At 48.1% G+C, this 15017-nt stretch overlaps 1 protein-coding gene across 1 annotated transcript; it reads right to left on the minus strand.

Annotated features, from left to right (window-relative positions):
* Window positions 1–1000: 1000 nt before the first annotated feature.
* Window positions 1001–14610, minus strand: LOC144798786 (transmembrane protein 221-like). The gene is made up of 4 exons (XM_078669834.1): window positions 14346–14610; window positions 11056–11073; window positions 8336–8421; window positions 1001–1808 (listed from the first exon to the last, which is right to left on the minus strand). Exons 1-4 carry the CDS (start codon window positions 14606–14608, stop codon window positions 1255–1257), a joined length of 921 nt encoding a protein of 306 aa, XP_078525960.1. The 5' UTR covers window positions 14609–14610; the 3' UTR covers window positions 1001–1254.
* Between the last annotated feature and the right edge of the window lie 407 nt (window positions 14611–15017).

Raw genomic sequence — 15017 nt, forward strand, 5'->3', positions numbered from 1 at the left:
GAAATAGATCAGATTTTTATGTCAATAATGATTGTGTTATCTGTGCGACTGAGATCACCTTTCTGAAGTGTTCCAAGTTACTTTGTTCTCTATAAGGCCTCCTCCAATAAACTTCACAAACAGGAAATTAGCAGAAGACACGTTTATTGAAAGATTTCTATTAAGCGACCAATCACTGATGCCTTAGCTCAAGATTTTTTACTGCCATAAGTCAAAAGCTCTGGTCCAGGCTGCTTGGAGCGGAGGTGGACAGAGCCTCCTGGAACCCGCTTCTGCAGTCGACTTCCACCGTTCACCCCATTTAAATCAGCCAATGGGCTTGCCCGTCGGAGTTCAAGGCGGGTGTTTTGCAGGTTTCGATACTCTAAGATGCTCTCAGGTTTGTGTATTAAGTCCGCTTTGCTCATCAATTGCTGTAGATGTAGTAGATTTCAATCTATTAACTATAGTGTTAGATTTTCCGTCCTCACAGGATGTTTTGCAGATTATCTGGCAGCAGGTGGTTGAATTCATCTACGTAGTAACAGTCTTCACTGCATTCCAGTGTGCAGGTGGACAGTTTCGCTCATCTAATAATAATAATAAGGGAAGCTTGTAAAGCGCTTGGTTACGCTGAAAGCGTGTCCCCGCGCTACAACTGAAGAAAAACTCGGAGCAGAAGCAAGAAGAGAGCTCGATTATCTTGAAAATAGGTATGTTTTTAAGTTCTTCCGAAAGCTGGATTCGGATGAGTCCAGGCGGAGATTAGGAGGCATAAGTTCTAATAGGGAGTTTTACGCATCCAAGTATAATCGGGCAGTTTTGCTCATCTGTGTACTAATAGGATGTTTTTTATCAAGTCTTTGTAGAAGCAAGCAATTTTACACCTCCATGTCCTTATAGGATGGTTGCACCTGTGTGCACAAGCAGGCGGTTTTTGCTCACCTGTGTACTATCAGGGATTTTTGCACTTGTATGTACAAGAATGCAGTTCCGCTCAACTATATTCGAATACCGGTATTTTGTACATCTACAACAATCATGGTGGATTTACATGTCCATGGACTTCTAGGATATTTTGTGCGGCTTGTTTCAGCCAGAAGTCTTGCACTTGTACTAAAGGTACACTTGCACTAAATGCTAGCACCCCCACAATTTTGTGCTTGTAAGATGGCCTGGTGCTGTTGGCACATAGTAGGATATAGAGTCCTGCTTCAGGCTCAAGTCTTCTGTCCGGTCCTTCAACCAGGTGATCGAGGGGATTGTTGCTACTTGTTAGACTAAAGTCGAGTCCTTGGCGGTGGCGCCCTGTTTACGCCCTACCATGGTCCTCATCTCTTGGGTGATCCCATTCCAGGGCATACTGTGGGACTGCAGCAGCCCCGACTCGGCCGACAAAGTGCGGTGCATGCGTGGGATGGTGTAGCCATCTTTCTCAGTCATGCTGCTTTGGTGGCGAGGGACCGTCCCATGGGGGACCGTCCCGTGGCTACTTGCGGATGTCACGTCGCTGAGTACGGGTGAGGTGGGCTGTGCCTTCTCGATGTATGGTGGATAGGAGAATTCTCTGTGGATCTCTGGGCGAGGTCTCGGTTTTGGGGTTTCCTTTATGTTGTTGAGGCCATTGGCCGGGGTCTCGCTTCCGTGTGCAGAGTCGTTCTCGTACATAGTGTTGGCCAGTTGATTGTGTCCTCGCCGCCGAGCCTGGGAGGCCTTAAAGATGGCGTGGGTGACTGTGAGCATAAGGACGAGTATCCCGGAGGACAGGATGCAGGCACTGGTGACGCCCGTCTCCATCTCGAAGAGAAGCAACATGTAGATGGACAGGGCTGGAAGATAAGAAAAACAGCATCAGTCCTCTCGAGGCCAAGGGGTGCGTTTTATGTCCTACATAACATGACTGTACACAGTCCTTACTAGCTGTACGTGCATCCAAAACATGGACCGGTCATGGGAGGAGATTTGGGCACATGAGCAGACAGTGACAAGCACTACAGAAACATTGAGAGGCCGCCTGAGGGACATTTTCACGTGGGGGCAGTGTGAGGGCTTAGGGCCCAAGGATAGCCAGTTTCAGGGTTTGTGGCACACCTGAAGGCAACGTCAGGGCTTGGGGCACATGGAAAGGCAGTGCGAGTGTTTGTGGCACATGGAAAGGCAGTGCGAGTGTTTGTGGCACATGGAAAGGCAGTGCGAGTGTTTGTGGCACATGGAAAGGCAGTGCGAGTGTTTGTGGCACATGGAAAGGCAGTGCGAGTGTTTGTGGCACATGGACAGGCAGTGTGACGGAAAGGGGCACATGGAGGGACACTGTCAAGCACTACAGACACATAAAGAGGTAGTGTGAGGGCTTGTAACACATGTACAGGTCAGGCAGCGCTAGCGCTTTAGGCACATGGACAGGCAGCGCTAGCGCTTTAGGCACATGGACAGGCAGCGTGAGTGCTTGCGGCACATGGACAGGCAGCGTGAGCGCTTGCGGCACATGGACAGGCAGCGTGAGCGCTTACGGGACATGGACAGGCAGCGGGAGCACTTTAAGCACATGGACAGGCAGTGGGAGGGCTTGTAACACATGGACAGGCAGCGTGAGCGCTTGCGGCACATGGACAAGCAGTGTGAGAGCTTGTGACATGGACAAGCAGTGTGAGAGCTTGTAACATGGACAAGCAGTGTGAGCTTGTAACACATGGACAAGCAGTGTGAGAGCTTGTAACACATGGACAGGCAGTGTGAGGGCTTGTAACACATGGACAGGCAGTGTGAGGGCTTGTAACACATGGACAGGCAGTGGGAGGGCTTGTAACACATGGACAGGCAGTGTGAGGGCTTGTAACACATGCACAGGCAGTGGGAGGGCTTGTAACACATGGACAGGCAGTGGGAGGGCTTGTAACATGGACAAGCAGTGTGAGAGCTTGTAACATGGACAAGCAGTGTGAGCTTGTAACACATGGACAAGCAGTGTGAGAGCTTGTAACACATGGACAAGCAGTGTGAGAGCTTGTAACACATGGACAGGCAGTGTGAGAGCTTGTAACACATGCACAGGCAGTGCGAGAGCTTGTAACACATGGACAAGCAGTGTGAGAGCTTGTGACATGGACAAGCAGTGTGAGAGCTTGTAACATGGACAAGCAGTGTGAGCTTGTAACACATGGACAAGCAGTGTGAGAGCTTGTAACACATGGACAAGCAGTGTGAGAGCTTGTAACACATGGACAGGCAGTGTGAGAGCTTGTAACACATGGACAGGCAGTGTGAGAGCTTGTAACACATGGACAAGCAGTGCGAGGGCTTGTAACACATGGACAAGCAGTGCGAGGGCTTGTAACACATGGACAGGCAGTGTGAGAGCTTGTAACACATGGACAAGCAGTGTGAGAGCTTGTAACACATGGACAAGCAGTGCGAGGGCTTGTAACACATGGACAGGCAGTGTGAGCGCTTGCGGCACATGGACATGCAGTGGGAGGGCTTGTAACACATGGACAAGCAGTGTGAGAGCTTGTAACACATGGACAAGCAGTGTGAGAGCTTGTAACACATGGACAGGCAGTGTGAGGGCTTGTAACACATGCACAGGCAGTGTGAGAGCTTGTGACATGGACAAGCAGTGTGAGAGCTTGTGACATGGACAAGCAGTGTGAGAGCTTGTAACATGGACAAGCAGTGTGAGCTTGTAACACATGGACAAGCAGTGTGAGAGCTTGTAACACATGGACAAGCAGTGTGAGAGCTTGTAACACATGGACAGGCAGTGTGAGAGCTTGTAACACATGGACAGGCAGTGTGAGAGCTTGTAACACATGGACAAGCAGTGCGAGGGCTTGTAACACATGGACAAGCAGTGCGAGGGCTTGTAACACATGGACAGGCAGTGTGAGAGCTTGTAACACATGGACAAGCAGTGTGAGAGCTTGTAACACATGGACAAGCAGTGCGAGGGCTTGTAACACATGGACAGGCAGTGTGAGCGCTTGCGGCACATGGACAAGCAGTGTGAGCTTGTAACACATGGACAAGCAGTGTGAGAGCTTGTAACACATGGACAGGCAGTGGGAGGGCTTGTAACACATGGACAGGCAGTGTGAGCTTGTAACACATGGACAAGCAGTGGGAGGGCTTGTAACATGGACAGGCAGTGTGAGGGCTTGTAACACATGGACAGGCAGTGTGAGGGCTTGTAACACATGGACATGCAGTGTGAGCTTGTAACACATGGACAAGCAGTGTGAGAGCTTGTAACACATGGACAGGCAGTGTGAGGGCTTGTAACACATGGACAGGCAGTGGGAGGGCTTGTAACACATGGACAGGCAGTGTGAGCTTGTAACACATGGACAAGCAGTGTGAGAGCTTGTAACACATGGACAAGCAGTGTGAGCTTGTAACACATGGACAAGCAGTGCGAGGGCTTGTAACACATGGACAAGCAGTGTGAGGGCTTGTAACACATGCACAGGCAGTGGGAGGGCTTGTAACACATGCACAGGCAGTGGGAGGGCTTGTAACACATGCACAGGCAGTGTGAGGGCTTGTAACACATGCACAGGCAGTGGGAGGGCTTGTAACACATGCACAGGCAGTGGGAGGGCTTGTAACATGGACAAGCAGTGTGAGAGCTTGTAACACATGGACAGGCAGTGTGAGAGCTTGTAACACATGGACAGGCAGCGTGAGCGCTTGTAACACATGGACAGGCAGCGTGAGCGCTTGTAACACATGGACAGGCAGTGTGAGAGCTTGTAACACATGGACAGGCAGTGTGAGGGCTTGTAACACATGCACAGGCAGTGGGAGGGCTTGTAACATGGACAAGCAGTGTGAGAGCTTGTAACACATGCACAGGCAGTGGGAGGGCTTGTAACATGGACAAGCAGTGTGAGAGCTTGTAACACATGGACAGGCAGTGTGAGAGCTTGTAACACATGGACAGGCAGTGTGAGGGCTTGTAACACATGGACAGGCAGTGTGAGAGCTTGTAACACATGGACAGGCAGTGTGAGAGCTTGTAACACATGGACAGGCAGTGTGAGGGCTTGTAACACATGGACAGGCAGTGGGAGGGCTTGTAACACATGCACAGGCAGTGGGAGGGCTTGTAACACATGCACAGGCAGTGTGAGGGCTTGTAACACATGGACAGGCAGTGGGAGGGCTTGTAACACATGCACAGGCAGTGTGAGGGCTTGTAACACATGGACAGGCAGTGGGAGGGCTTGTAACATGGACAAGCAGTGTGAGCTTGTAACACATGGACAGGCAGTGGGAGGGCTTGTAACACATGCACAGGCAGTGGGAGGGCTTGTAACACATGCACAGGCAGTGGGAGGGCTTGTAACACATGCACAGGCAGTGCGAGAGCTTGTAACACATGCACAGGCAGCGTGAGCGCTTGCGGCACATGTACAGGTCTGTGAGCGCTTGCGGCGCATGTACAGGTCTGTGAGCGCTTGCGGCGCATGTACAGGTCTGTGAGCGCTTGCGGCGCATGTACAGGTCTGTGAGCGCTTGCGGCGCATGTACAGGTCTGTGAGCGCTTGCGGCGCATGTACAGGTCTGTGAGCGCTTGCGGCGCATGGACAGGCAGTGTGAGGGCCTGGGGCACATTGGCCGGCAACGTAGGAGGTAGTCGCCGATGAACAAACACTGTTAGTGTGGGTGAGCTTGTAGCTCAGGCAGGGGGAGGGGCTTTGGGCATGTGGACAGTCAGTAGGAGGGGCTTCAGGTACATAAACAGCCAGTATCAAGCACTGGAGCCACGTGCACTGGATGTGTGGGGCTTGGAATCAATATAAGGAGAGCGATTCAGAGAAGTATTTCCAAATCGCAAAATGCGTTTCGGAATAATTATCAAATCGCAATTTAGGATGTTATTGGCGTTCTTTCCAAATTGCTAATCGGTAACCTATGAATTAATGGTTTGTCATTCCAGTCACAAACGACTGATCACTCACCGATTCATGAGTGGATGTGGTGACTGATTTACAAAGGGGAGGAGAACCTGTTGCACCCTTTCACCTTTTATTAATCTGGGTGGCATCTTCTAGGGGGGCCACAGGAGCCCTGCCTGCCCTCACTGAGGTTTTCCAAAATGGAAAACTTTTTTTTGTTTTTAAACCAGCCTGAGTTTCTTAAGGGAATGCAATTGCATGGGTGATGGTATTCTGTCCCATGCAGGCCACCATACCTCTGATTGTAGCAAAATGCACAGGGTCTCAAATTGTGGCCTCCATAATGAATATTAATTAGGCAGGTCATTCTGCGACACCTTGGAAGGCGTTATTATGTGAACTGACCTATTAACACGTAGGTGAATTTACAATTGAAAATATTGGCCGCAAAAGTCGGTCCGCAATGTGCAATCTCTTCAAGTAAAACAAACAAGATCTTCACACCACTGGAGTCAAGCTATCCTGGCTGAAGAGGGCTGATAGCCAGAAACCGGTCCTAGGATGCTTGAATCCGGTCCAGGGAAGGCCTGGCTTGGCAGTTCGGGCTGGACTGTTCCCATGAGGCACAGGGTCAAGGCTGATTTGCATATGGCCATGTCTGAACTGGGTGGTGTGGGGTGCAAAAAAAACATGGATTTAGGCCCAGATCTCTGTACTGGGGTGAATGTATGATTGTTCTGCATTCTGTCCATCAAATGTTGTTTTTGCAATCTCTTAAAGTGGCCACTTTCATCGTGCATCTTGCCCCGGGTTTATGTTACTCAACCTGAAAGCCTGAATCTACAAAAATTCTACAAATAAGGAATGTCCTGCTAAATTTTTGCTCCCCTCAAAATATGGCCTCTAAGATCAGCATGGAATAGCGGAAAGCAGCTGACCCTCACAATACGGCCAGCAAGAACGGAGTAAAAAAGCATGCAATGATAACTGGAAACAGAGTCCTCCACTTTTAAAAAAAGGTATTAAAAAAACTAACCAAAAGCAGAGCTTATTAGTAGGATTTTTGTCTGTATTATGTGAGCTTAGAGTGTGAGCGCACCTCAATTTACATAGTTTGGAAGTATTTTAGAGACATAAAAGGGTTTTTGATCAGCACTGCTAAATAAAAAGCAGTGTTACAGAATGCAGTTCTGACCAGATTTAATCTGGGTGCACATACATTTCAGACGAGGCGGCGGGTGCAGTAGTTAACTCTTGTGGTTTATTCTTGACACCATCTACAGCAAAAAACAAAGCATAGGGATTTCAAGATCTGAAAATGGCCGCCATGTACTCAAGATGGCTTTGGAAGATCACCATACGGAGACCATTTGAAGAGTTAATACGTTGAGACGAGGAGATGACGTACAGCATTTACTATCAGGCAAAACAACATATTGCCCAACAGGATAAGTGTCCGAATTTAGCTTGCAACTACTAAGTAACTAACTTTACATTTATTTAGTAGTAGTATTTTATGAATAATACATTTGAAAATTCAATTTTGTGTATTGTATTATCTGGCAAATATAGGCACGGAAAATGTGCAATTTCACTAACTTCAAGACGTTGTGTCCTCATCTTCATGGAGACAGAGGAAGCAATTTTTGAGAATGTTGCTTATCTCTAGAAGGAGAAATCTTACAATGAAACCTCAGAGATCATTAGAACATAGAAATTCCAAAGAATGTATGTTTCTAGCCACGCGGGATGTGAACAGTGTATGATGTTATGCAGTATTCCTAAAGGAAGGAAAGAGATTGTTGAAAAATATATCTTTAGGATTTAGCGGATACCAACTTTTTAAGATGTGAATTTTCTACTGCAGGAAATTTCAAATAAAGTTGGTCATTCTGTGATAAATTTTACAAGATCAGTAACAAACAAATGAGACAAGCGGAAATGGCCTTTAATGGAAGAGTAAGGCTTCAGTCGGTCCAGAACCCAAGAAGACATCTTCAATTAAAGACACACTCTAGAATCCCTTCTCCTAGGGATTGTGGGTGGTTTAGGAGTGGCTAAATGGAACTGCCTTTTTTTCTCTTCACTGAAAGGCCCCTTTAAAGCATGTTGGATGTTGTGCAGAAGAATCTTTGGAATATGGAAACTATAAGCAATAAAGGAAATAGATGACTGGTTCATTGGTGTTCCATCAGTTCCATAAAGATATGGTCTGATATGTAGAGACACCAGTGGGTATGGTGTTTCTAAATGACAACAGTGTTTCTTTGGAGTAAATTGAATGACGTCTCATCCTGTTTTCCTACAGGTCAGTCTCAAAGAGTGACCGTCTTTCTCCACCGTTAAACGTGGACATCTTTCTCCATGCCCAGTACCACTCTTTCCTGCCATTCAGACATCTCTTGTTTGGTTTGAAAGGGATTGTACAGTGCAAGTCTTTGAAATTAACAAACTTTTACCTGCCAAATACACAGCCACGCCGAAGCAGAAGAGGCCGACCGCTACGTGTCGAATAATACGAGTGTCCAAAAGGAACCAGTCGCCCCTAAAACATTGAAACAAAGAAGAAAAACTTAATTATTTTGTTGTTTTGAGTTCTGTTTCCCTTCTCAGATATAATGATGAAGCTATAAACAAAGTGGTCTGTAGCATATACTTGGAACTCATCGCTGTGGGGAGGTGGTGCTGGTGAACTATGTAGCGGCGTGGAGGGTCCCTGTTTTACAAATGCCAGTGCTCCATTCTAACAACATTAGGGAGCACAGCACCCCCTAAAGAATTGAAAAAGTAGTTGCATGTTTGACTGTATGATAGTACAACTATTTCTTGGCCAAGAAATGTTCTGTTGAAGTTTTCGTGGAGCCCTGAAGATGATGACAAGGACAGTGTCGTTGGTCCGGCGCTCAACCTTCAGGAGGTGAGCCGACAACCATTCGACAGAGACTGCACTCTTTTCAGGAGGAAGGAATAACTAACGAGGCAGAGATTAGAGAAAAGATTTGCTGTTTCAAGCACATATCGTGGAGCTAGTCATTAGCGAGACGTCCAACCGCGTCCACCAAAGGTCCATCAACTGGTATCTATGGTAACGTAGCGTCACCTGGACCCATGGGACTAGAACCTGACTCGAAATCCTGTGCTTTACACGAGATATGTTTGTAAGTAACTGCAAGGTGCAAAAAAGATCATGCAATCTTAAAAGTAGCCAATTCCTGGGATGGCCACACTCCACGCTTCCTTTTTAAAACAGGTTTGTACCATCTCAACGAAAATTGGTGCGTGCATCCATACCCCCAATAAAAGGACTATTTAAGAGAGTGGCCCCCAAACCAGTTCTCTTCATTACTAACCACATGATGTGATATTTAAAAAAAAAAAAGACTTGTTTTTCTCCAGGTCAGACCTGCGTAAAAGGTGTCAACATTAGACAAAGATTAAAAAGTCTTGTGGAACTATTGTACACAGAATATTTTTATACGAACACCTGTGTATGGAGGGGTTTCCAATTAAATACACTTTTGGGACTCCTGAACCCCTTCTGCGTCAGCTGTAGTTTCTGGCACCACTGCCTAGGACAGCGGAGCAGCAGCTTGTTTTGTTGCGGTGTCGCACAATCGAACAGCGATCAGCTTTTGTGCAACTCTCTCCCCAGTATATTCACCAAAGCCGCAGAAATGTAGGCCAGTAATTCAGTGTGACAGACAGGAGACGTGGGAACGACAGGGCCGACGTGAGCGGCGAGGCTAATGAGCCCGCGAGAGCAGGCCTCTCCAGAAAGACACCACTCAAACATGGCCGACACAATGGAGCAAAAGGGTAATGTATGCAGATTTATGGGTAGTCACTTGCCGCTGACAGGCCCATTGAAGGGCCTTTGGATGAGAGAGTGGGGGAGGCTTCTCTCCTGGTGCTTCTAAAGTCAGTGTTTCACTTTCTTACCATTACAATAACGCATGTGTTTTATATTGCCCCTTGGCTCTTGCATTAGAGCTGGTGCAGTTTTTGCCACTCTGTGGAAACAGAGGGAAATCAATGCCATGAAGCAAGTAGGGGTGAGTCCCTCTAAAACTGTCCAGGACACCACAGGGTGACAATACAAAACCCCCTATATGGAGGCCATGTAACGAACATAAGTCAAACATATGGAAGAAGTAATGTCCAAAATCAGAAGACTGAATGCAGTCTCCCCGGGCTTACCAAACCTCACTGAAGCAATGCTAGTGTTTGGGAAACAACCTTTACAACGCAACTTTTACAATGCACTACCATTACAATGAAACTTTTACAACGCAACATCCATTACAACGCATGCAATTACAACGCACACCACTACAACGCGTGTCATTACAACTCAGTCATTACAACGCATACCATTACAACGCATAACATTACCATCCAACACTTAACCTACTGTTTCACCCCCTGGAGTTTGAATAGTAATTTTTACCCCTACACTATCCAACATTTACCCTACTGTTGCACCCCCTGGAGTTAGAATAGTAATTTTTACCCCTACACTATCCAACACTTACCAAACATGCAATGTAATGTTATGTGTTGTAATGGTATGCGTTGTAAAGGTATTATGCGTTGTAATGGAATGCGTTGTAAATGTAGTTTTTAAAATTTCGTTGTAATAGCATGCGTTGTAATGGAATGCGTTGTAATGGATGTTGCGTTGTAGAAAATGCGTTGTAAAGGTATGCGTTGTAAAAGTGTGCGTTGTAACGTCATACATCCCTAGTGTTTTGTATGTTTATACCGTTTGACGCATAATCTGTAAAGCGCTCCGATACCCTTGGTGGTCATGTTTGCGCTATATAAAACTTTCTAAATAAATAAATAAGAACATGTACTATACAAATAGCATTGATGTAACCTCGCAACATATATAACTGGCTTCTAAACCTGACGTGTAGTGCTGCAGTCAACCAGATGACGCGAAAGATATTGGAGAAAACTTGACAACAGATATTAACTTTTAAACAGCCCATCAGGTGAATGATGTCACCACAGCTGTCAAACCCAACCCGGGGTCATTGAAGAGAGCAGCATTCTAGAATGCCTATGGCTGAGGATTGTTAGGGATGCAAGGCTGGGTGAAGAGCTCGCTGGGTGCCCGTGGAGAGGACTGGGCCGGGTCCTAAAAACTCAGCCAGCTTCTGAAAGGGAAGAGTGCATCCCAGACTCTGGTCTGCTCACCCATGAGTGTGCCCTCACACACCCCTGCCTGACTTCGCATATAAGTGTAGGAGCCAGGCAACACCACAACCACTGGAGGGACAGGTGAACCAGAACCACTGGAGAGACCGGTGAACCAGAACCCGGCTGCATTAGCACCGAAATCTATGTATGTTATGTTATGTTATCAGGACTTGTATAGCGCACAGCTGCCCCAGCAAAGGGGCGTCCCGGTAAAGTAAATACATGCACCCCGAAGCTGGCAGAGACTGGCGGCTCTGCAGGAAAGCGCCTAGAGGCGGCTCCATCTTCCCACACACCTGTTGAGGGCACATTCATGCACAACATACCTGTGTGTGTCCCACATCTCAGGAGTTGAGAATCTCAGCCGAACCTCTTTGCCAAATATATGGTATTATCAAGAACCTGGTGCCGGCATCTCCAACAAGCAGTGTGACGTCACACCACACAGGTGCGAATGCCACACCTGCAGCTGCTGAATTTTAACAACTCCCCCGTTGAGTGTGACAGCAGCATGCATCACAGCTTTGGAATGTGTTACTGTCTCTGAGTAACTTCAAGCAGGCCTGTCCACCCCGCCTTCAGTGCCAGTGAACCCTCAGTGTCAGGTGTGGGGTGAGGTGACCCACAGTCTCCAAATGCATTGTTGGCACCTAGAAGCACTCATCGACTGCCAGGGCCACTGGAATTATGTGGCAGGGTAGGGCCAAATTATGCGGCAGGGTTGAGTAAATTATGCAGCCAGAAAAAGCCAATATGCGGCATAATGCTGCACATTTTGTAATAGTATGACTTCATTTTTTCAGCATTTTTTAAATTGGTAACACTGTCTGGGTATAAGTTGCACTTCATTAGTACCCGTTTAACAATCAAATATAGCATTAAGCTACAGAAAGGTGGCCAGGGTAGCTTTGCTAAAGGGACTTCCTCTGCGCTGCAACACGTGTTGCTACATTTTTAGTAACTTTTGAACTGTTTGAGGTAGAAACATTTTTTTTTGTTAAAATCAGAAGATTATGCGGCAGATGATGAATTATGTTGCAAATCTATAACTATGCGTAAATCGCCGCAGCCGCACAATCGCATAATTCCAGGGGGGGCCTGCCTGTACCCAAAGACATCAGGCAGCATGTGTCGCCCAGGACCCACAGCTTCGTATTCACCTTCATCCCCTGTTGCCCCCCAGTACTAGGGGTGGGCGTAACTTTCGTAATTCCATGTAGTAAAGTCATGCGACATTACGTACGCGACAATGCATTTTGCACAAAGAAGCAGCGCTAACTGCGATAGCACATGGATAGCAGCGCTGGCAGGCGATTGCTGTCGTTAAAGGTGCACTTGGGTTAGGATTTTCCCCCAATTTACTCCCGGCATTTAGCACGAGTTTCTTAGTGCAAGATACAACATGGCCCCCAAAATGAATGCGAGGATGCATTTTGCAATAAGAATATAGCAATACATGCAACAGAACATAAACAGCAGTGCGAGTAGCCACTCACATTCGATAAATGTGCTCTCACTGTAGGATTTTTTTCCCAAAATTACTCTTAATTATGCTAGTAGGTGTAAATACATTATTAATGGTAAATTCCGATCAAAGAGTAATGCGAAATTGCCGAAGTTACTCTGATCACTCTACTCCCAGCCAACCCCCGCCCCTGGACTGGACAGATCACACACAGTCATCCTCTTGAACACCCCCTCCTAACTACCACATCATGCACATTAAACCATTCAAACAACAGTTCCGCACTCCCTACAAGCGCTAGCCCATACGAGGCATGCCAATATGGCGCTTTATCTCCGATACCTGCAGCAGATAGCCAATCGACAGACATGGAACGATCGACTATTTCTAGGGCCACTCTAAAGGTCCATCGACCCCAAGAGGAGAGACCTCCTCAGACCCAGCCCCTCTGACCCACCCAGTGCCGAGACCACCGCAAACTCAGTGTCGCGTCCACTCCTAAATTCTCCTTGAGGAGCAACCAAAGCCTCTTCTTCGTCATTGAAGGTGGATGTGTTTATAGTAACTACTTCCATCCTCTTAGCAGAACCCCCCAAATGAGGAGCTGGCCAATGGGATCCCGGGAAGGTTATTGAGTATGGTACCCCAAGCATCCCTATATATAGAGAGAACAGTGGATCCCCAAGCCTCCCTAGGGAGTTCAGTTGTACCCCCAACCTATAGGAACTACAGCTGTACCCCGAAGCCCCTCTACAAACACAACATTAGTACCTCAAGCCCCCCTATATCTAGGGAGTAGAGCGGTACCCCAGTTCTCCCTATATATATAGGGAGGTGAGCGGTACCCCAGTTCTCCCTATATATATAGGGAGGTGAGCGGTACCCCAGTTCTCCCTATATATATAGGGAGGTGAGCGGTACCCCAGTTCTCCCTATATATATAGGGAGTAGAGCGGTACCCAAAGCCTCCCTATATATACAGTGAGTACAGTTGTAACCCAAGCTCCTCTAGCTATGCCTATACAAACTTCACATGCGACTGTGTTGTGTGTTCTACTATAGATAGAAAGATACATTGTACACCGCCTATGTAACTGTTCACCTGTCTGGCCTACGGCAAAATCCAGCACTGGGATTTACTACCGGTTGAAGGATGGTGTGTAAACCACCAGTGTAACTCTATACGCATGTACTATGTTGTAATTTGACTTTACTACCTATGCATTTCACCACTACCTATGTAACTGTAGACCTAGCTGGCCTTTAGTAAAAATGAGCACTGTGTTTTACTACAGGTCGAAGGATGGAGTGTAAAGCACCTGTGTAAACTGTACGGCTGTAGAATGCTGTAATGTGACTTTACTCCCTATGCATTTCACCACTCCCTATGTAACTGTAGATGTGGCTGGCCTACGGTCAAATTCAGCACTGTATTACTACAGGTAGAAGAATGGTGTGTAAACCACCTGTGTACTGTATGCATGTACTATCATGTTGTGATCTGCTCTACACATTTCTCCACTCCCTGTGTAACTCTACACCTGTAGTATGTTGTATGTGACTTTACTCCCTATGTATTTCTCCACTCCCTGTGTAATTCTACACCTGTAGTATGTTGTATGTGACTTTACTCCCTGTGCATTTCATCACTCCCTGTGTAACCCCCTGAGCAGGCGCTGGGCCCAGCTCAGTTGTCCCTGGCTGTCACCCCGGTGCGGTGCACCCCTATGAGGACACGGGCTCGGCTCGGCCCGCCGCAGTGCGGTCGCAGTGTTCACCTCTCGGGCCCCGGGCCCTGCTCCCGGCACACCTCGGTGCTAAAGTAGGCATGCAGCAGGCAGACGATGACGCAGCAGGCGTTGAGCGTCAGGCAGAGGGCGGCCAGGCCGGTGCAGGCGGGCAGCAGCACCCCGGGGGGCAGCGGGGGCGCCTCCTTCACCGCCCCCTGCTGCGCCTGGATCTGGAAGACCAGGGTGGCGGCCAGCACCGACATGATGGCGGCCAGCACCCCCAGGAGCAGCAGCACGGTCAGGGAGCGCTGGCTGTACCCCGAGGAGGGCATGATGGTGGGGGCACTGGGGGCAGGGGCACACAGACCAGGGTGCCAACGTCCAGCAGAGGGGCCACACAAACACTCCTTTCAGTCACTAGTCCCAGGAGATGCGGAAAAATAGCACAGTCACAGGTTCTGGAAAGTTCACAAGTGTTGCAAACTGGGTCAGTCAGGTGCCAAGGCCAGGGGTGGGAGGGCACTGACTGGGGGCACACAGACCAGGGTGCCAAACTCCAGCCGCAGAAACACTCCTTTCAGTCACGGGCCCCAGGAGATGCGGAAATCAGGGGTTCTGGAAGGTGTGCCTGCTTTGGAGACTGGGTCAGTCCTGCAGGGTCAGTCCGATGCCAAGGCCCGGGGGGGGGGGGGGGGGGGCAGGGTCCAGTCCTAGGAGAGCAGAGGTGGGAGGTGCTAAGAG

Source organism: Lissotriton helveticus, chromosome 12, assembly GCF_964261635.1.
Source record: "Lissotriton helveticus chromosome 12, aLisHel1.1, whole genome shotgun sequence".
Lineage (NCBI taxonomy): Eukaryota > Metazoa > Chordata > Amphibia > Caudata > Salamandridae > Lissotriton > Lissotriton helveticus.

What these genes read in the sequence shown, in the direction of transcription:
- LOC144798786 (XM_078669834.1), bottom strand. Translation starts at nt 14,608, where the DNA reads ATGCCCTCCTCGGGGTACAGCCAGCGCTCCCTGACCGTGCTGCTGCTC. An exon ending in CGTGGCTGTGTATTTGGCAG is followed by an intron (nt 1,809 to 8,335) that starts GTAAAAGTTTGT and finishes CTTATCTTCCAG; the next exon opens with CCCTGTCCATCTACATGTTG.